This window comes from Pelobates fuscus, chromosome 7 (genome assembly GCF_036172605.1).
Source record: "Pelobates fuscus isolate aPelFus1 chromosome 7, aPelFus1.pri, whole genome shotgun sequence".
NCBI classification, from domain to species: domain Eukaryota; kingdom Metazoa; phylum Chordata; class Amphibia; order Anura; family Pelobatidae; genus Pelobates; species Pelobates fuscus.
The window spans coordinates 128,227,963-128,247,765 of record NC_086323.1 but is presented as its reverse complement, the minus strand read 5'-3'; the positions used below and the strand labels follow the sequence as shown (position 1 = coordinate 128,247,765).

The 19,803-nt window shown below is 43.0% G+C and overlaps 1 protein-coding gene across 4 annotated transcripts in view; it reads right to left on the bottom strand.

Annotated features, from left to right (window-relative positions):
- The window catches only part of CACNA2D2 (calcium voltage-gated channel auxiliary subunit alpha2delta 2), a 310,100-nt gene that overhangs the window by 58,940 nt on the left and 231,357 nt on the right, over positions 1-19,803 (bottom strand). For 2 of the 4 annotated variants that reach the window (XM_063426623.1, XM_063426624.1), the window contains exons 5-8: positions 2,737-2,781; positions 2,306-2,501; positions 1,189-1,320; positions 1,043-1,100 (exon numbers count right to left, since the gene is read on the bottom strand). In XM_063426623.1, coding sequence (XP_063282693.1) covers positions 1,043-1,100; positions 1,189-1,320; positions 2,306-2,501; positions 2,737-2,781 — 431 coding nt within the window. The remainder of the gene's footprint in view (positions 1-1,042; positions 1,101-1,188; positions 1,321-2,305; positions 2,502-2,736; positions 2,782-19,803) is intronic. The other 2 variants (XM_063426625.1, XM_063426626.1) reach the window with 1 other exon arrangement.

Sequence of the window (19,803 nt, the reverse complement as noted above, 5' to 3'; positions counted from 1 at the left end):
GTACCTCGGTTTACAAACGCCTCGGTTAACATAATTTTCGGTTTACAAAAAAAATCCATTGAAAATAATGCCTCAGTTTACAATTTTTTGCCGCAATACAAAGTAAGTTTCCCCAGGATACATTGCGCCTGGAGGTCTAAAGCGGCAACCCCCTGCATGCTGGAGTCTGTGGGTAGCATGTGGCATCGAATGTGGAGGTGTTGGAGCGGTTTTTGCATCAAGCTTTGGAGCCATTCTGGAATTTTTTTGCAGTTGTTTTGGGACTTTTTGGGTGCATTTTTCGAGCAGTGGAAAGGTAGGGAGCTGAGCTTCGTAGTTTGCATGCCTGTGTTCTGCATTGTGGGTTGGTTTCCATGCTGGCTCATTTTGACTTTTTTCTGACCTCCGGAACGGATTTAATTAGTTTTCAATGCATTCCTATGGGAAACCACATTTCGGTTTACAAATTTTTTGCAATACAAAACATCCCGGAGAACGCATTAAATTTGTAAACCGAGGTACTACTATACTTCAGTGTCCCTTTATTTCTGTCACTTGGCTGGATAAGATGAGGGGTCTTACCTATATGTGACAGGAGAGTCACGTACATGGCATTATTCCATGTATTCAAAGACTTTACTGAGAATTTTTAGGTGTATGACCCCAAAGATTGCTCCTATACAACCAACATGCTACTCCTCACCAAAGGGAGGTGTATGAGTGCTGTATGTACAAATATAGAAAAAATAAACACAAGTTTTAAATCTACATGACTAACTATAAACATTATTACACAATTCTAGACAAATTATTTAGGCGTTTGTCTTTTTGCACAATATATATATAAATATTTAAATATCCATTCAACGCAACAGTTATACATCAATTTATTCAAACCCAACAGAGTACCAATGCAGGATAAGAGCTTTATCGATACACATGTAGCTGGATAAGAGACAATGACAGTAATATATTAATAATAAGTTTGGGAGGCAATGACACAATTTACTGTATGCCCAATGACACAAGCACTGGGTGACTTGCGTACAGATATTGTGCTTACCATGGTCTCCTGCGCACATCATAAAGGTCAATCTTGCTCGGTGCTCTCCACGGAGTGGCTGCATGAACAAATCAAGTAGTCAGTGCAAATAGAAAATGAAATTAGGCTGCTCCAAAAACAATATATCTAATGCAGCCTATAGGTACCTGGGTAATATCTTGTGACACCTGTGGCACTGCCAAACACCTGCCATAGCAGAGTGGGATCCTCGTTTCGGTTCTGGATAAAGACATCTTCTAGGGCATCTGTCCAGTTTAGCTCGTTTAGGATGACTGTAGCTAAAGAGGCATTTGTCAGTGGAAGACAAGGGTTAGCAGATATCGGATGTGGTTTGATATTGTGTTGGTGGTCAACAGACAAGGGCATCGATCAATGACATGACTGGGGTGAACAGTGGTGAGAAGATAGCAATACTATTCAGGAAGGATAGACAGGGTCATCGGATAAGAAGGTAATTTTTTTGGTGGGGTTCTCACGTTATTGCAGATTGATAAAATCCTTGCAGATGCTGCGGCCTCAGTCTGAACCTGAACTAATTGTGTACATTGATTAATTACCACCAATGACAGCTCGTTAGCAGTTACCAGCACAGAGAGCACTTAGCACCTCAATGTCTCACACCCTGATCACTTAGCACAGCGTGAAATCCCTTATTAGCAAAATGCCAAGTGCCATGTTACCATGTCTCTCCCTTACCACGAAATTTTCCTCTGCCACATACTATCCTAGTTTGTAATAAACACAGGAAGCAGCTCTGCTGTGCTAAAATACATGTGACTGATAAGCCTTCCTATGGTGCAATCTGTAATTCATTTCACTGACCCCTTCAGCTCCCCCAGATTGCCTGTTTAACTATTGTCTTCAACAATGGTTCAAACACCCTTTCTTGGGCAACGGCAAATTTTAAGATGTTAGGATTGCCCAATTCTGTTCCACTGGGGTATACTGTTAAACCTGGACTATTCAGTGAAAATTAGGGTTACACCATACATTGTTTCAGGAAATATTTAACTGCTCTCATGTATCAACTCATAAAGTTACACATATGGCCTGGTGATCTTAGACCACTCCATAAAAGTTCCACCACTTGTTCAATAACACTTTCTACCATATTGTAAATCTGCTTTGGCCAAAGTCTCTTATTTTTCAATGTGATGATTTACTACACTATTTTAGTTTTTTATTTCAATCAGGGAAACAGCTAGGCAGTTGAAGGAACGTAAGAACAATTACAGGTGAATGGTTTTTTTTACAAACACTTACAGCCTTTGTAGATGTCTGTCGGGATCTGCACTGCTGTGTAGGAGTAGTTCACCTTCGTCTTAAAATTTAGATCATCAGTAAAATCCAACTTTAATGAGTGCGTGGGCTCACTTTGTTCCTCCTCCCCCTCTGGGTCATCCTGCGGGACATAGTCAAAGTGACATAGGGAGCCAGGAAGGGAACAGAAAGTGGAAGACTAAAGATAGGGATAAAAAGACAAAGAATGAGGTAGTAGAAGAAGAAGATGGATTTAGAGACCTGAATGTAATTACCCATGAAAGTTTTCTGGGCTCTGTTTTTCACAATTTTCTATTACATTCAATGAGGGAATTTTCAAACTAAATCTAGGAATACATTTTTTTCATGGGTAATAGAATCCAGCTCAGAGAGGAGCGAAGGAAGTCGAAAAAAAAGAGAGAGCAGATTCTTACGTATTCAGTGTCCGCTTTGGAGTCATAATATTCAATGTCTTCCTCCTACAAAGAAGAGATAAGAGATAGAAGAGATAAATCAAACAATAAGGGATATTGACTCTGTTGCCTGTGAGCTAAGATTCCAAACCCATTCAAAACAATATTGTGCTTACTGTCTTGTCATTTCCAATTTCACACTTTGTTTATCAATTCTTCAAACCACACAAAAGAAAGGTCTTTCACTAAACAGTGGAGAAGATGCTTCAACTACAGAATAGCTTAGATTGTAATTTGAAGCTTGAATTCATGTGCAGGAATAAAATTACACTTTGTTCAGGTAACTTCAAAGGAGTGTACAACCCAAAATGTTCCGCATTTCAAAGCCACCATATGTCTGCTGTGTGTGCATGGGGAATCTGGGGCTGTGGCACGTTGAATTTTGTGATCATGACACCCTCAGACAGTGATAAGCTCTGCCTCCGAAGTCTCAACCAAGTTTAGCCAATTCCAATCAAGTGAATTTCCAATTATGGGGCAAAACAGAAATTGAAAAATAGTTGACTTTCAGAATGTTTTTGCATTCTAAAAAAAAAAAAAATCACACGTGAATTGATGTCACGTTACAAAGAATATAATTAAAATGCACAGTAATTGTTGTGATTGCAACAAACGTGGAGGTTTGGAATGGTTGCGCTCAATCTTTTAATTGATGTATTTGTTGGGCATTTCACCACCGGAGTTGAGGAATCTGGAGAAGGAGAAGGGGAGAGGCAATCTATCAATATTGATAGAAACAAAGGCTATGCACAATATTGGCCAAGGTCCAATATTTCTGTGAAAATCTGAACAAAAATATATCTCAAACCCTAGAAACTTTTGGAAAGTCATAAATAAATTACAAACTCCCCCAATCCATTCCCAACCCTCCATTGTCAAAGTTGATAACCAAACCCTGCAACTTCCCTTAGATGTAGCAAATGCCTTTAACAATTATTTTGTCGGATGCTCCACTACCCTGATTGCCAAGCTAATAAATGACACACATCCTGAAACTACAAATGTGGATCAGGCCCCACTAAATTTGCAAAGACCCAAAATAGACAAATTCATTTTTAGACCTGTACCTATTAGTGTCATTAAGAAACCTTAACCTTAATAATCTAAAAATGAAAAACCAGTCTGGACCTGATCAAATCCCAGCAATGCTGTTGAAGCTCAGTGCGCCGGAAATTGCTAAACCTGTCGCAACCCTAATTAACGAATCCTTGGTGTCTGGAAACATACCCAAACTGCAAGAGTAGTACCTATCCATAAAAGTGGTGACACTACTTTGGTTTCTAGCTTTCTCCCAATATCATTGCTCCCAGTATTGTCAAAAATCTTAGAAAAATGTGTCCATACGCAACTATGTGAGTATTACCAACAATCAAACTATCTGACCCCTGATGAATCGGGTTTTCGTCCAAACCACTCCACTACAACTACCCTCTTAAAAGTTTGCAATGACATCCAAACTGGCATGGAACAAGAAGACCTAACTGGAGCTGTTTTCCAGAGCACCGCAATTATGGAACGACCTCCTACACACTTTCAAATCTTCACCAAGCCTGAAGTCCTTTAAGAGATCCCTCTCTACATACCTCAAAATAGAATGCACGTGTCATGGTTGATTATATATTTCCTACCTGTTCTATGTTACATTTTGTATATATTGTGTATTAATATTGTTTTTGTATTTTATTGTACCCTAATGTATCAATGCAATGTTTTGTGGACCCAGGACATACTTGAAAACGAGAGAAATCTCAATGTATCTTTCCTGGTAAAATATTTTATAAATAAATATGGTCCATCAAGTTCAACTTTCCACATATCTGTTTCTGAGGTTGATCCAAAAGAAGGTAAAAACAACTTGATTTGGACTGATTTACAATTGTGCTACAAACCGTGAAAAATCATACTTGATTTTAAAATGGTAATCCATCTCCATGCATATTAACTATATCTGTTAATACTTCTCCCCCCCCCCCCCCCCAAAACAAAAAGCATATAGGCGTTATTTAAAAATGTTTACATAGTCTGATACATCATCCTCTTTAGGCAAAAAATTCCACATCTTTTTTTTATTTTCTGCTAATTATAGGGAAAAACCTTTACTATTCTAAAGGTGAAATCCCCTTTCTTCAAGTCTAAAAAGATGAACTATATACATCCCTGTTAATAAGCAGGTTACCAGAGAGCTGTTTGTTCTAATCCAGCATATCTTTTATAGGGTTATCTTATCCCCTTAGAGACACCTTTTCTCTGATATAAACAAACGCACTATATTTTTGCTTTTCTTTATTATTAAAATTCCCAAAAAGTGACAGTTCCCCTTTAAAGTTTAGGACAGTGCATTACTACCGGTAATCACTAATGTAGCTCTAAGGCTGATGTTGCTGTACCCGTAAACATGGGTAATGCTGCAGATCTATTAACAGGCAGGTATTTGAAATGGCTTTCTGTAGTTGTTTACAGCTGACTCTGACAATATTAATTGATGGCCAGTTGATGTTGCTAGGAAAATAATGATGGAATTAAAGAGCACCTGTCATGTCAAAATGTCACAGTAGCACTTTGACGAAGATAACATTTTATTTCTGCATTGTGCTAGCAAATTGCTAACAAATATATAGATTGAATTTTATACAGCACTCAAGATTGTGGCATATATCTGCATTCCCTCATTATATGAAATCTAACTATCGTGGAGAATGAGTTACATGGACCTCGCTACTTAGTATGCACTCCCACTAGAACTCAATTTACATCTTAGATCCCTGCAAGAGCAGAGTCTCCAGGTACCATCTACCACCCCCTTTCAAAAACAAGTTTTCAGCAGAATGTGAATGTTGGGTTAATATATGAATGATGTGTTTAGTCAGTAAATGTTGTGAGTAATGTCTGAATGTAGACAGTAAGGTATGCTTGCCATGTGCAGGGTGTGAATGCAGTGTGGATGGTATTAGTGCTGTGCGAACAGTACGAATGCAGTGTGGAGGGTATTAGTGCTGTGCGCACACTGTGAATGCAGTGTGGAGGGTATTAGTGCTGTGTGCAGGGTGTGAATGCAGCGTGGAGGGCATTAATGCTGTGTGCAGGGTGTGAATGCAGTGTGGATGGTATTAGTGCTGTGCGAACAGTATGAATGCAGTGTGGAGGGTATTAGTGCTGTGCGAACAGTACGAATGCAGTGTGGAGGGTATTAGTGCTGTGCGCACACTGTGAATGCAGTGTGGAGGGTATTAATGCTGTGTGCAGGGTGTGAATGCAGCGTGGAGGGCATTAATGCTGTGTGCAGGGTGTGAATGCAGTGTGGATGGTATTAGTGCTGTGCGAACAGTATGAATGCAGTGTGGAGGGTATTAGCGCTGTGCACACAGTGTGAATGCAGTGTGGAAGGTATTAGTGCTGTGCGCACTGTGTGAATGCAGTGTGGAAGGTATTAGTGCTGTGCGCACAGTATGAATGCAGTGTGGAAGGTATTAATGACGTGCGCACACTGTGAATGCAGTGTGGAGGGTATTAATGCTGTGTGCAGGGTGTGAATGCAGCGTGGAGGGCATTAATGCTGTGTGCAGGGTGTGAATGCAGCGTGGAGGGCATTAATGCTGTGTGCAGGGTGTGAATGCAGCGTGGAGGGTATTAATGCTGTGTGCAGGGTGTGAATGCAGCGTGGAGGGCATTAATGCTGTGTGCAGGGTGTGAATGCAGTGTGGATGGTATTAGTGCTGTGCGAACAGTATGAATGCAGTGTGGAGGGTATTAGTGCTGTGCGCACAGTGTGAATGCAGTGTGGAAGGTATTAGTGCTGTGCGCACTGTGTGAATGCAGTGTGGACGGTATTAATGAAGTGCGCACACTGTGAATGCAGTGTGGAGGGTATTAATGCTGTGTGCAGGGTGTGAATGCAGCCTGGAGGGTATTAATGCTGTGTGCAGGGTGTGAATGCAGTGTGGAGGGCATTAATGCTGTGTGCAGGGTGTGAATGCTGTGTGCAGGGTGTGAATGCTTTGCGCAGGGTGTTAATGCAGCGTGGAGGGTGTGAATGCTTTGTGCAGGGTGTGAATGCAGCGTGGAGGGTATTAATACAGTGCGCACAGTGTTAATGCAGCATGGAGGGTATTAATGCAGTGTGCACAGTGTGAATGCAGTGTGAAGGGTCTTAATGCAGTGCGCACATTGTTAATGCAGCATGGAGGGTATTCATGCAGTGCGCACAGTGTGAATGCAGCGTGGAGGGTATTAATGCAGTGCGCACAGTGTGAATGCAGCGTGGAGGTTATTAATGCAGTGCGCACAGTGTGAATGCAGTTGTGGAGGGTATTAATGCAGTGCGCACAGTGTGAATGCAGTGTGGAGGGTATTAATGCTGTGTGCAGGGTGTGAATGCAGCCTGGAGGGTATTAATGCTGTGTGCAGGGTGTGAATGCTTTGCGCAGGGTGTTAATGCAGTGTGCAGGGTGTGAATGCTTTGTGCAGGGTGTGAATGCTTTGTGCAGGGTGTGAATGCAGCGTGCAGGGTGTGAATGCTTTGCGCAGGGTGTGAATGCTTTGTGCAGGGTGTGAATGCAGAGTGGAGGGTATTAATGCAGTGCGCACATTGTTAATGCAGCATGGAGGGTATTAATGCAGTGTGCACAGTGTGAATGCAGTGTGAAGGGTCTTAATGCAGTGCGCACATTGTGAATGCAGCATGGAGGGTATTAATGCAGTGCGCACAGTGTTAATGCAGTGCGCACAGTGTGAATGCAGCGGAGGGTATTAATGCAGTGCGCACAGTGTGAATGCAGCGTGGAGGTTATTAATGCAGTGCGCACAGTGTGAATGCAGTTGTGGAGGGTATTAATGCAGTGCGCACAGTGTGGACGCAGCGTGGAGGGTGTTAATGCAGTGCGCACACTGTGAATGCATTGTGGAGGGTATTAATGCAGTGCACACCGTGTGAATGCAGCGTGGAGGGTATTAATGCAGTGTGCACAGTGTGAATGCAGTTGTGGAGAGTATTAATGCTGTGCGCACAGTGTGAATGCAGTTGTGGAGGGTATTAATGCAGTGCGCACCGTGTGAATGCAGCGTGGAGGGTATTAATGTAGTGTGGAGGGTATTAATGCTGTGTGCACAGTGTGAATGCAGTGTGGAGGGTATTAATGCTGTGAGCAGGGTGTGAATGCAGCGTGGAGGGTATTAATGCTGTGTGCAGGGTGTGAATGCAGCGTGGAGGGTATTAATGCTGTGTGCAGGGTGTGAATGCAGTGTGCAGGGTGTGAATGCTGTGAGTAGGGTGTGAATGCTGTGAGTAGGGTGTGAATGCAGTGTGGAGTGTATTATTGCAGTGTGCACATTGTAAATGCAGTGTGTAGGGTATTAGTGTTGTGAGCATCGTGTAAATGCAGTGCGCAATGTGTTAAGGCAATGTGTTCGATTTTGGCAGCTGATCATTGAAATGGACTCCCACAATGAATTACATATACTGCCAAAATGCTTATTGTGGGATGTCTGTATGTGTTGCTACACAGAAATGGGTAGAACAGAAAGGAAATTATATTATTTAAAGGAATTCTTCACACACCTAAAGCACCTTATCTTGCTTCAATACTTTATAAGTGAAGTGTGTGTCTTCTTTTTTCATTTTACAAAAAGTGCAGATTTCAACAGATATTGTCACACTTATAAATTAACCTTGTTACACCTCCCCCACCTCCGTCTGCCAGGCAACCAGTTCTGTTACTTACTTAGTGAAGCTAAGCTAAAAATCCTTCAAAAGTTATGCCATTGCCCAGAGCACCTGCCTAGCTAATACTTCTCAATGAGATACATTGGGAAGTCTGTAATTGTGGGAGAAGGGGCTTCAGGCAAACGATCTGAAGCTTTTGCATGCTGTTTTAAGATATAACCCCCAAAAAATAATGGATACCATAATTAAATGCATGGATATCTCCTAAATTGTTCATACAATATCTGTATTTATCCTTTAATGTACACCATTGCAATCCTGCCAACATCATGTAAAGTCTACATTTGACTGTAACAGATGTTTTACTGATAGATTGTCTTGTCACCAACACAGTTATATTTTGCATCCTGGCTGGTCCATCTAGTGATAGCTATGAAAATGCTTGTATAACGTGCAGAGTGCTGCCAAAATATTTTAAATATATAAGGTATTTATCAAGTAAAGTGCTCTCTCTGTACGCTCTGCTGGTGTTGGTGATTCTAAAGACATAAGAGTGGAGAGATAGCAAGGGACATATTTTAGGCCAAAATAATGGGGTTTGGGAAAATTCATCAACTTTACTATGCAAAGCTATTTTACCACTGTGGCTAGTTTGAGCTAGAAATGTAATCGGTCTATTGTCCACAATTCCTAGTTTAATGTATAAGCCCAGCCCTCTAAGCCCCACATTTGGGTGAAATAACAATTTTGCTATTTACATTTTCCGTAGTTTATTTTTATTAACTTGTATTCAGCATAATATTTGATTAGATTGCAAAGTTACGTTTGATATTTCCATACAGGCACTTCAATTATTAAAACATATCTCTCCAAACAATCTTTCTTAAATGTAACCATTTACAAAGGATATAAAATGACAAATATAGGAGTGAGCCTGCTTAACGAAATATCAGTTATTATAGGTAGCATATCGTACCCAAGAATGCCTAAGACTTCAAAGTGGACAATCCTGGAGGCAAAAATAGACAGATAAAGGGTACAAGCTGACAGAGGTTGTTCAGATGCCTGTTCCAAGAAAACCAGCATAATATTATCAGGAGAAAAAAAAAAGAAATATCTTTCATGCTGTATTAGTCTTGGGCAGGGCCGTCTTTAACGCAAGGCAAATGGGGGGCCCAAAGCAACTGCCTTGTGAGCCCTTTCCGTCAGTGTATGTGTCAGTGTGTCAGTGTGCCTGACAGTATATGTGTCGGTGTATTTGTATTTGTGTGTGTATGTGTATCTGTATGTTGTCATTGTGTGTACCTTCAAATTTTAACAATACATATAAACACTCCTCTATTAAAACGTAAACACTACATACAAACACACTTCTGTGTTTAACACCAAAATTAAATATAAACACACCTCTGCATTCAAAACCCAAAATTACACATAAATGCATGCTTGAAACGCCAACACCACATACAAACACATCCCTTTATTCACACAAACATACTCCATACAAAAACATGCTGACATTCAAACACACAGACATTGCTCAGTGTTAACCACATCCCTGCAAACATGGGAAAATGGTAGAGCCCAGCTGTCAAAGCATTGTTGGAGTTGCATGACAGAAATGCATCTAACTTTTGTCCACCCCTGCGATAGGGTGGCCCGACAAAATTCTCGCACCAGGGCCCTTTCTTCTTTAGTTCCGCCACTGGGTTGGGGTTGATGGCGTAATTGCATGCCAGGGAGCAAGCAAATTGGTGCTCAGGGTCCAATCAATATTAACCTCCCTGGCGGTAATCCCGAGCGTGGCTTGGGGTTAATTTTCAGTACCGAAAGCTGTAACCCCAAGCCTCACTCGGGATTACACTGTAGTATCACTTACCTTGTCCCTACGAGCCCCTGGTATAAAAAAAAAAAAAAAAAAAACACAATACATTGTAAAAACAATGTACCACTTTTGATACCGGAGAAACTGACGGAAGCCAAGCACAGAGAGATGGACACAGGTTTCTTCAGGAAGGAAGAGATTCTTTATTGGATCACCGATCGGGACTCAGAGGGACTAGCGTCACCAAAATACAGCAAAGTCTGAGTACTGAATACATAGAGTACATTCCTTATATAGCACTGTAGCTCCTCCCACAATTAACTACACCCACACATACCCTTAACCTATTTAATAAATAGAGTCTAAACTCATCCATCCGGTCTAACCACGTGGCTCATCTGATACAAAGGAGAGGGACGCGTAATTCCAGTTCTTACATTCCTGCACCTGGTCAGTACAGTGATAACAGTATCTTAGCTACGTGTAATTAACTAACTGATACTACAAACACATATACATACATATGCCTTGTGGCAATCTTAGCCTGCTAAACTTGTATTTTACTGGAATTACATCACATTCCCCCCTTTGATGCCTCTGATATTTCACAATTACTTGAGGCATCACTTAACCTTGGTTTGCATATACCTCAGGTTACCATGAACCAGACCAGACTTATCTTATGATGTGAATCTTTTAACACTCATCTTCCTGCATTGGTTCTCCTTGATCTAGAGCCTTATACTTATATATCGCCATTATCTGTGCAGCAGCCTTCCTCTCTGCTATACTTCCTATCAGGCTTTGCACAGACCTAACTACTAAGGGTATAAGACACGGTAGGAGTAGACACAACAGTAAAATCAGTAGGACTCCACCTACCACTGCCTTAAGCCCTCCAAACCACTCATACCAGCTACCAAACCAACTACTTGGATTGTACCCTTTCCATACCTGAGTAGGCACATGCACTAGTTTAACCATATGGCTAGTAAGCTCAGCTATTGCTTGCCCTTCGTCATCTATTTGAAGACAGCAATTGCTCAGGTTAAACTTCCCACATACACCTCCCTCTACTGCCAAAAGGTAATCCAAGGCTAATCTATTTTGGTACACTGCTGTCCTCATCCTGGTATTATGCTTCGCTAGAAGATTGAGTGCTTGTGAGGTCTCATTAGTAATAATCTCAACCACCGCCTGTAATCTTATAATACGGTTGAGCATATAAATTGGGGTTCTATAACCAAAGGTACCATCTTCTGCCCACGTGGCTGGCCCATAATAATCTATGATACGCTGGGGAGGCCATTCATTATCTTCCCAGGTGCCTATCTCTAAGGGTCCCCTTTTCTTCCTATGATTCACATCATACACTTTAACACCTAAAGTCTCACCTGTTTCAATCGGTAACAAGAAGAAGGATGGTTTGAGCATACCCAACACACATGCCCCTTCCCAGTCCTGTGGCAACTCCGAATAGGCTTTCTTACCACAGATCCAGTACAAATTTGCTGGGGCTCTCCAGGTAGATGTGATGGATAAATCAAACCACACATCCTTTAAACTGGCATATCTAGCAAACGGGTTAGATGGTTCTGAGACATTTGAAGCCGACCACCAAGTTGTATTTTTAGTATCATCATCATAAGCTTTTTGCCCTAGACAAGTTAATTCTCCTACAGAAGTATTATACATTATTCCTTTCCTTGCTATGCAAACATAACCTATGATGGAGGTCTTTAATCTCCACTCAGATTTACCTCTAACACTCAAATGATAATCGGCTTGTGTAGATATTAGTTGGTCAACTGCCTCAGAACCGGACATTACCTCCTTTGCTTCCCAAGGCCATTGGTCTCCCATGTTAGTACCTCCACACACATAGCAGTTGGTAACATTAAGACTACCGGCAATACTTTCAGCTAGGTCAATGAACAGGTTTTTAGCGTTATGGGGGATCTTATTATCTATACTCATCTCTTCATAAAAGGAATGGTATACTTGATGAGTCTGGGAGGATACCGTATCAGTCTCTATTCCTATAAACAATAATGTCCCAGGATCTAAACCCGTCCCGTATATCTGAAACCCAAATAAATTTCCATACTTATCTAGGAACTTGTCGGGGTTATTAATAAGTATATGGACTGGGTTGCATTCCATAGACTTACAATAAGGGCTAGTCGGCAACTTAGTCACTATCATGTCTTTATCTACTGTCTGTCCCCAAGTCGCCCACCCCACACAAGACCAATATGGACAAAAGTTATAGTCTTTATTTGGGCATCTAGGACTCACATATTTATTTTTACTACTGGGACAAATATATTTATCATTAGACCCATACGTCCTCTCCCATCTAAGATCCCCACATACATTCCACGGTTTTCTACCACTTGATATCGCCTTACATGCATCAAATAGCAGAACACCCGAAGAATGTACGGATTCTAACACCGTCTTATTAATTAGGGTCCCCTGAGGATCTCCATTCCTGAGAGTCAACCAAATTGTACGAGGTTGATACTCTGGACTGAAGCACTTAGGTTCTCCTACTCCTAAATGGCACACACTATAGTCTATATTTAGGTATCTACATCTTGATACCTCTCCTTTACATTCGTATTGTGAATGCCAAATTAGGGTTTGGGAAATATGGTTACCTGTTCTCGTAGTCTTAATGCATACCTCACAGCTAGGAGTGTCGGTACCTCTACCTTCCTGAATATAAAAACACATATAAATAAACACAATCAAAAGCACATCTTTCGCCGTCATCCTCAGTCTTCGTCCGTGCGATGGAACCTCAGCTTCCAGGATGTGAGGGCTGCAGGGAATGGAGTTCTGCTCGTCTTCACAGGTGTCCCTTCGAGACTTTCCTGGCTTATACACTATGTGTTGGTAAGCGGACAGGCTTTATTATGGCCTTCTCACTCACACCTGTAACAATAAAATTTGTAATCCACAATAATTCCTCGTTACTCCGACTGAGTAGTGCGTTTCAACCGGATCTTGCAGGGATTCTCTGGATCTGCTGTAATTTGCCAAGAATCGACTGCTGCTGGTTTAACCCTGGAGTGATGTATCCACGGAGTTACTTCGGCTACTTTTATCGCTGTAGGGGTAGACAAAAGAACAACATAAGGACCTCTCCACTTGGGCCCTAACGGTACATTATTCCACTCTTTAATCCACACTTGGTCTCCTGGATGATAACTATGAACAGGGGGATAAATATTCACAGGTAATCTATCTTGTACCCATTTCTGTACCTCCTCCATAGTCTTACCCAACTCTACAACCTGCTGCCGGGTAATTCCTTCTCCCAACTGACTCAAGTCCCCCCTTAAGTTACCAAGTACGGGAGGTGGTCGCCCATACATGATTTCAAAAGGAGAGAGGCCCATCCTTCTGGTAGGGGTACTGCGGATTCGCAATAAAGCTATGGGTAAGAGAACGTTCCACTTAAGTTGGGTTTCCTGACACATTTTAGCCAACTGGTTCTTTATAGTTCTATTCATTCTCTCTACCTTACCAGAACTCTGGGGTCTATATGCAGTATGAAGCCTCCACTTTATACCAAGCATATGAGTCAGTTGTTGTAGGCACTGATGAACAAAAGCTGGACCATTGTCCGATCCTATAGAACAGGGTAGTCCATATCGGGGTATTATTTCTCGTAGCAGGAATCTTACAACTTCTCCTGCTTTCTCTGTACGAGTAGGACATGCTTCTACCCAGCCTGAATAGGTGCACACAATTACCAACAGGTAACGATGTCCACCCGATTTAGGCATTACTGTAAAGTCTATTTGTAGATCGGACATGGGGAGTCCCCCCATAAACTGGACTCCTGGTGGCTTTACTGGTCCTTGTCTTGCATTATTCTTAGCACACGTTACACATCTGCGTACAATGGCCTGAGTCAAGTTGGACAATCTTGGTATGTAGAAATGTTTCCTGAGAGATTCTTCAGTACTGTCTCTCCCAGAATGTGTCCCGTTGTGATAATTTTGGACAATTTCTACCGCTAGTGATGCTGGTATGACTATTCTTCCATCTTCTAGCTGATACCACTTGTTCTCCAAATACTTTCCCGGTTCAGTCTTTAACCACTCCTCTTCTTGAGCTGTATAAACTGGAGTCCATTGGGACAGTGGAGTTGGTATAAGAGCAGCTATATGCCCCACATACTCCTGTCTTCCTGATTCAGCAGCACGCTTAGCTGCACTATCTGCCATCCGATTTCCCTTGGTTACATCACCATCTCCTCTCAGATGCGCTCGACAATGTATGATACCGACTTCTTTCGGCTCCCACACTGCTTCCAATAGTTGTAGGATTTCAGCTGCGTACTTGATTTCTTTGCCTTCTGAATTCAGTAGTCCTCTTTCTTTATACAAAGCTCCGTGGGCATGAGTGGTTAAAAACGCATACTTAGAGTCCGTATAGATATTTACTCTTAAACCTTCAGCCAATTGTAACGCTCGTGTTAGTGCTATTAATTCTGCCTTTTGTGCTGATGTTCCTTTCGCCAGTGGCCGAGCTTCTATCACCTTGTCTATTGTTGTCACTGCATATCCTGCATAGCGGATCCCTTCTTTCACATAACTACTGCCGTCGGTGTAATATTGAACATCGGGGTTCTGGATGGGAAAATCACGAAGATCTGGTCTACTTGAAAATACTTCATCCATTACTTCCAAACAATCATGTTGACTTTCAGTAGGTTGCGGCAAAAGGGTAGCTGGATTTAAGGTGTTTACAGTCTCTAAATGCACTCTTGGGTTTTCACACAACATTGCTTGATACTTGGTCATACGGCTGTTACTAAACCAATGATTTCCTTTGTAATCCAACAACGTCTGTACTGCATGTGGGACTCGTACATAAAGTTCTTGACCCAGAGTGAGTTTATCGGCTTCAGCTACTAGCAGGGCGGCTGCAGCTACGGCTCTTAGACAAGGTGGAAGTCCGCTGGCCACTGCATCCAGTTGCTTAGACATGTAGGCAACAGGTCTTTGCCATGATCCCAAGTACTGTGTCAATACTCCCACAGCCATTCTTCTTTGCTCGTGTACATATAAGTAGAATGGTCGTGTGTGATCAGGTAGACCTAATGCTGGGGCACTCATCAAAGCCTTCTTCACATCTTCAAATGCCGTTTGCTGTTCTTGGGTCCATAAGAAGGGGTCGTGCTCTGTACCTTTGATGGCTGCGTACAGAGGTTTTGCCAGTATCGCATAGCTGGGAATCCATATCCTACAGAAGCCTGCTGCCCCCAAGAATTCTCGCACTTGTCTTCTATTCTTGGGTATTGGTATTTGGCAGACAGCTTCTTTTCTCTCTGGCCCCATAATCCTTTGACCTTCAGAGATATGGAATCCCAGATACTTGACAGTTGGCAAACACAACTGAGCCTTCTTCCTGGACACCTTGTATCCTGCCTTCCAGAGAATATGTAGTAGATCGTGCGTTGCTTGCTGACATTTTTCTTTTGTAACTGCTGCTATCAACAAGTCATCTACATATTGTAACAATACACATTCTCCTGGGATAGACTCGAAATCCAGTAGATCTTGACTTAGAGCTGAACCAAATAGGGTAGGTGAATTTTTAAACCCTTGGGGCAGTCTTGTCCAAGTCATTTGGCGTTTTGAGCCCGTTACAGCGTTCTCCCATTGGAAAGCGAAAATACATTGGCTTTCTGCGGCAATTCGGAGGCAAAAGAAGGCATCTTTGAGATCTAAGACTGTGAAGTAAGTAGCCCCGCCCGGAATTAAAGCAAGCAGGTTATATGGATTGGGTACAACTGGATGTATGCTAACAACCGCATCATTGACTGCTCTTAAGTCCTGTACAGGTCGATACTCATCTGTACCGGGCTTTTGAACAGGCAGCAATGGGGTGTTCCAGGGGGAAGTACAGAATTTTAGGATACCATACCGTATGAACTTATCCAGATAGGATTGGATGTTCTTCTTAGCCTTCTGCGGAATGTGATATTGTCTTAGGCTCACTGGATAAACCCCATGTTTCAGTTCAATTTTTATTGGTGGAATATTGCGGGCCAGTCCTGGTGGGTTGTTCTCTGCCCAAACTCCTGGTATGTTAAACAATGTCTCATCACTCCTAGGGTTTTGGCTAGTCAACACTGTATAAAGTCGCCACTCTTCTTCCTTTGGTACGGATAAAGTCATAATACCTGAAGGTCCATTAAACTTTAAGGATGTTGTTCCATTTGGTAGGAACGTAATCTGCGCTTGTAATTTTGATAGCATATCACGTCCCAGCAATTGGACTGGACATTCAGGCATATAAAGGAATTGGTGTTTTACTACGTGGCCTCCCAATGTACAGAGTCGACTTTTAAGAACCGGTTTTTCAGCACTTCTTCCAGTTGCTCCTATCACAGTAATAGTCCTTCCAGATGGAGGAGCAACTAGATTAGTCACCACTGAATGTTCAGCACCAGTGTCGATCATGAACGCACTCCTTTTCCCCCCTATTGATACATCGACCATAGGCTCCGCTCGACCAAGGGGGATGGAGCCCGGTCGGTATCAATAGTCCTCCATGACAGTGTCAGCCAATCCTACAAAGTCCCTACCTTCTCTATCGCGGGACCTTTGCGCTGCTGGAATATACCTGTCTTCCCTAACACTTCCTCTGTTCCCATTACTCCCTCTATAACCATTACTCCCTCCGGGGCCTCCTCTACCTCTCGCTCTACCTCTAAAGTTTCCGTAGCCTGCCCTGGGTTGGTCTCTCTCGTACTGCTCTCTTTGTGGACATTCGTTCCTCCAATGCCCTTCTTCCTTGCAATACGCGCATTGATCCCTACTCAAAGGCTCCCTACTCCATCTATTATTGCCTCTATCTGGGCCCCGTTTATCTACGCCTGCGATCGCTACCGCTAGCATATCAGCCTTTTTACGCATCTTGCGCTCTTCCTCTTTCTTACTTTCTGTATCCCTGTTCATATAGACCTTATTTGCTACCTCCATTAGTTGGGTGATGGACATACCTGCAAACCCTTCTAACTTTTGTAGCTTGCGCTTAATATCTCCGTATGCTTGGCTGACAAAGGCGGAGTTAACCATTCGGGAATTGTCTGCGTCTTCCGGATTAAAGGGGGTATACAAGCGGTATGCCTCCAATAATCGGTCATAAAAGACACTGGGCGCTTCATCGCTTTTCTGGATCACCTCAACTGTCTTCGACATGTTAATGGCTTTCTTTCCTCCGGCTTTCATGCCAGCAATTATAGCGTCTCTATAGGCTCTGAGTTGAACCATATCAGCACCATTTACGTTCCAATCGGGATCGGTGCTGGGATAGTGTGTCGCGGCCCATGCTGCTGGATTGGCTTGGTTCAAAGCACGGGCTCTATCCTCTAATGCTTTAATGGCTGCTTGATTTATTCTTGTCCTTTCCTCATTGTTAAATAAAGTCATTAGTAACTGCTGGCAATCAGCCCATGTCGGATTATGCGTCTGTACTATTGAGGTGAACAGATCAGTCATAGCTTGTGGTTTCTCAGTATACGAGGAATTATGGGTCTTCCAGTTTAAAAGATCGGTTGTGGTAAATGGGACATATACGAAGACTGGGTCAGCGTGTGCCATTTGACCTGCGGCATCGATATAAGCTGACCCGGGATTCAGACGAAGAGGCATCTGATAGTGCTTTAATTGTTGGGCACCAGTCAACTGTCGGGTTTGGATGGGGCTACGTAGAGAGGCGTCAGTCATGGGTTCCGGTCGGGGAGAGATAGGGTATGGGGATGTGGGAGGTCGGTTTTGGGAAAAGGTCGTAAATAAAACACTTCGAGCCGAGCTAGATGAAGCTTGACCGGAAGTCTGAAGTGGCGCCAAATCAGGATATTCGTTTCTAATGGGGGTGGATTCTGGTTCCGGAAGGGGAGATTTAGTACGAGGGGGGGTGGATCCTGTACTGGAGGAGGAAGCGGAAGTGGATGAGGGTAATGAGGGGAGGGGTGCAGGACTTCCTGCGTTTGCGTCACTTCTTCTTAACGGAAAGTAAGGGGGCGGCAAAGGGATCTCGGACTCAGGGGGCGTGTCCAAAATGGGCCTAACACCAGTCCTAGTGGACGAGCAAGTCCTAGCTACCATGAGGCGACACTGCTCCTCGTGGCATGTCTGGAGCCATTTTGGCGAGTCATTTACGGCCTGTCTCCAACAGTCAATATAAGGAAACTGGCCGTAAAGTTCAGGCCTACCCGATACAGCCACGTGTAAGCGCTGTACCAGAGTTGGATCCAAACTGCCACGTGGCGGCCATGCCGCAACCAAAGTAGGCCACTCCCTAGTACACAAAGTGACCAAACGTACAGGAGACATCTTTACCCCAAAATCACAAACTTTGAATCCCTTTTTAAAATTCTTAACCATACATCCTAAGGGATCCGGAATCGTTGACTGCGACGCACCCATACTTAACAATGGAACGTCGTCGACAACGAATACTATACACGCGTACTATTCAACAGTCACACCCGTTTCCTCTGGCAACAGCACCACGTGGTACGGTTACCAAGTGAAACGTACACAATAACAATAAACACTCAGGGAATTCCCGTACACACACAGCTGTTACACCAGTCACTATATAATCAATATTATGCCCTTTGGCGTAACTATACAGTCACCCACGCTATAATTCTCTATATACGAATTACCCGTCTATAACACACCCCAGTAACATCGTCTTTTACAAATAGCGGTTACAGTACGGTTAGCATAGGTCAAAGCACAAGTTAAGGTCACAATACAATTATTAGTGGTTATGGTGTTAAACATGCAATGGACGACAATGATTAGTACTTATTATATAATGTCAGTAAATATACAGGGTTATGGTACCGTGCACTATAATACAGCAACACACTATTAACACTCTCGCTAGACGGCTGAGCTCGCGCTATCTAACAAGATATACACTTTACTAAAACAATCGTTAACACATTTACAATTCCCAACTAAACTATTGGCCAGTACCTTGAATGGACTACCTAAAACTATATACACCCGTTTTGGTTAGCCACACTGCCCAATCACCACATATATAGCGAGCTAGAGAACCGAATTTACACAGGCGCCTCTTAGTCGCACTATCAAAAGTCTAGTGGGTTCCAAATTTACACGCCTTCCCACTTAGCCCAGATAGGATGAGAACTAGCGAACCGAATTTACACAGGCGCCGCTTAGTCTCCCGGTCCCTCCGACCTAGCGAACGTAATATACACCCTAGAACGCTAGTCTAGACAAGACACCGGTGTCCGGCTAGGGCTATTTACACCAGGACCCCGCCTGACTAACCAAATCAAACGGTCTGACTAAAGAGCGTTCGATCGAGCGGTGCGCCTTCGCTCCTTCCCTCCGACAGAGGGGGCAGATACACAGATTCAAAACCCCTTTGGGCCTACCGCACAATCGGTATACCCCTAGTGGGTCCTGCCGTCTAAAACAGCAGTTGTCTTACCTCCTCGTTCCTGAACCTGAGTTCACACTCATCGACGGGG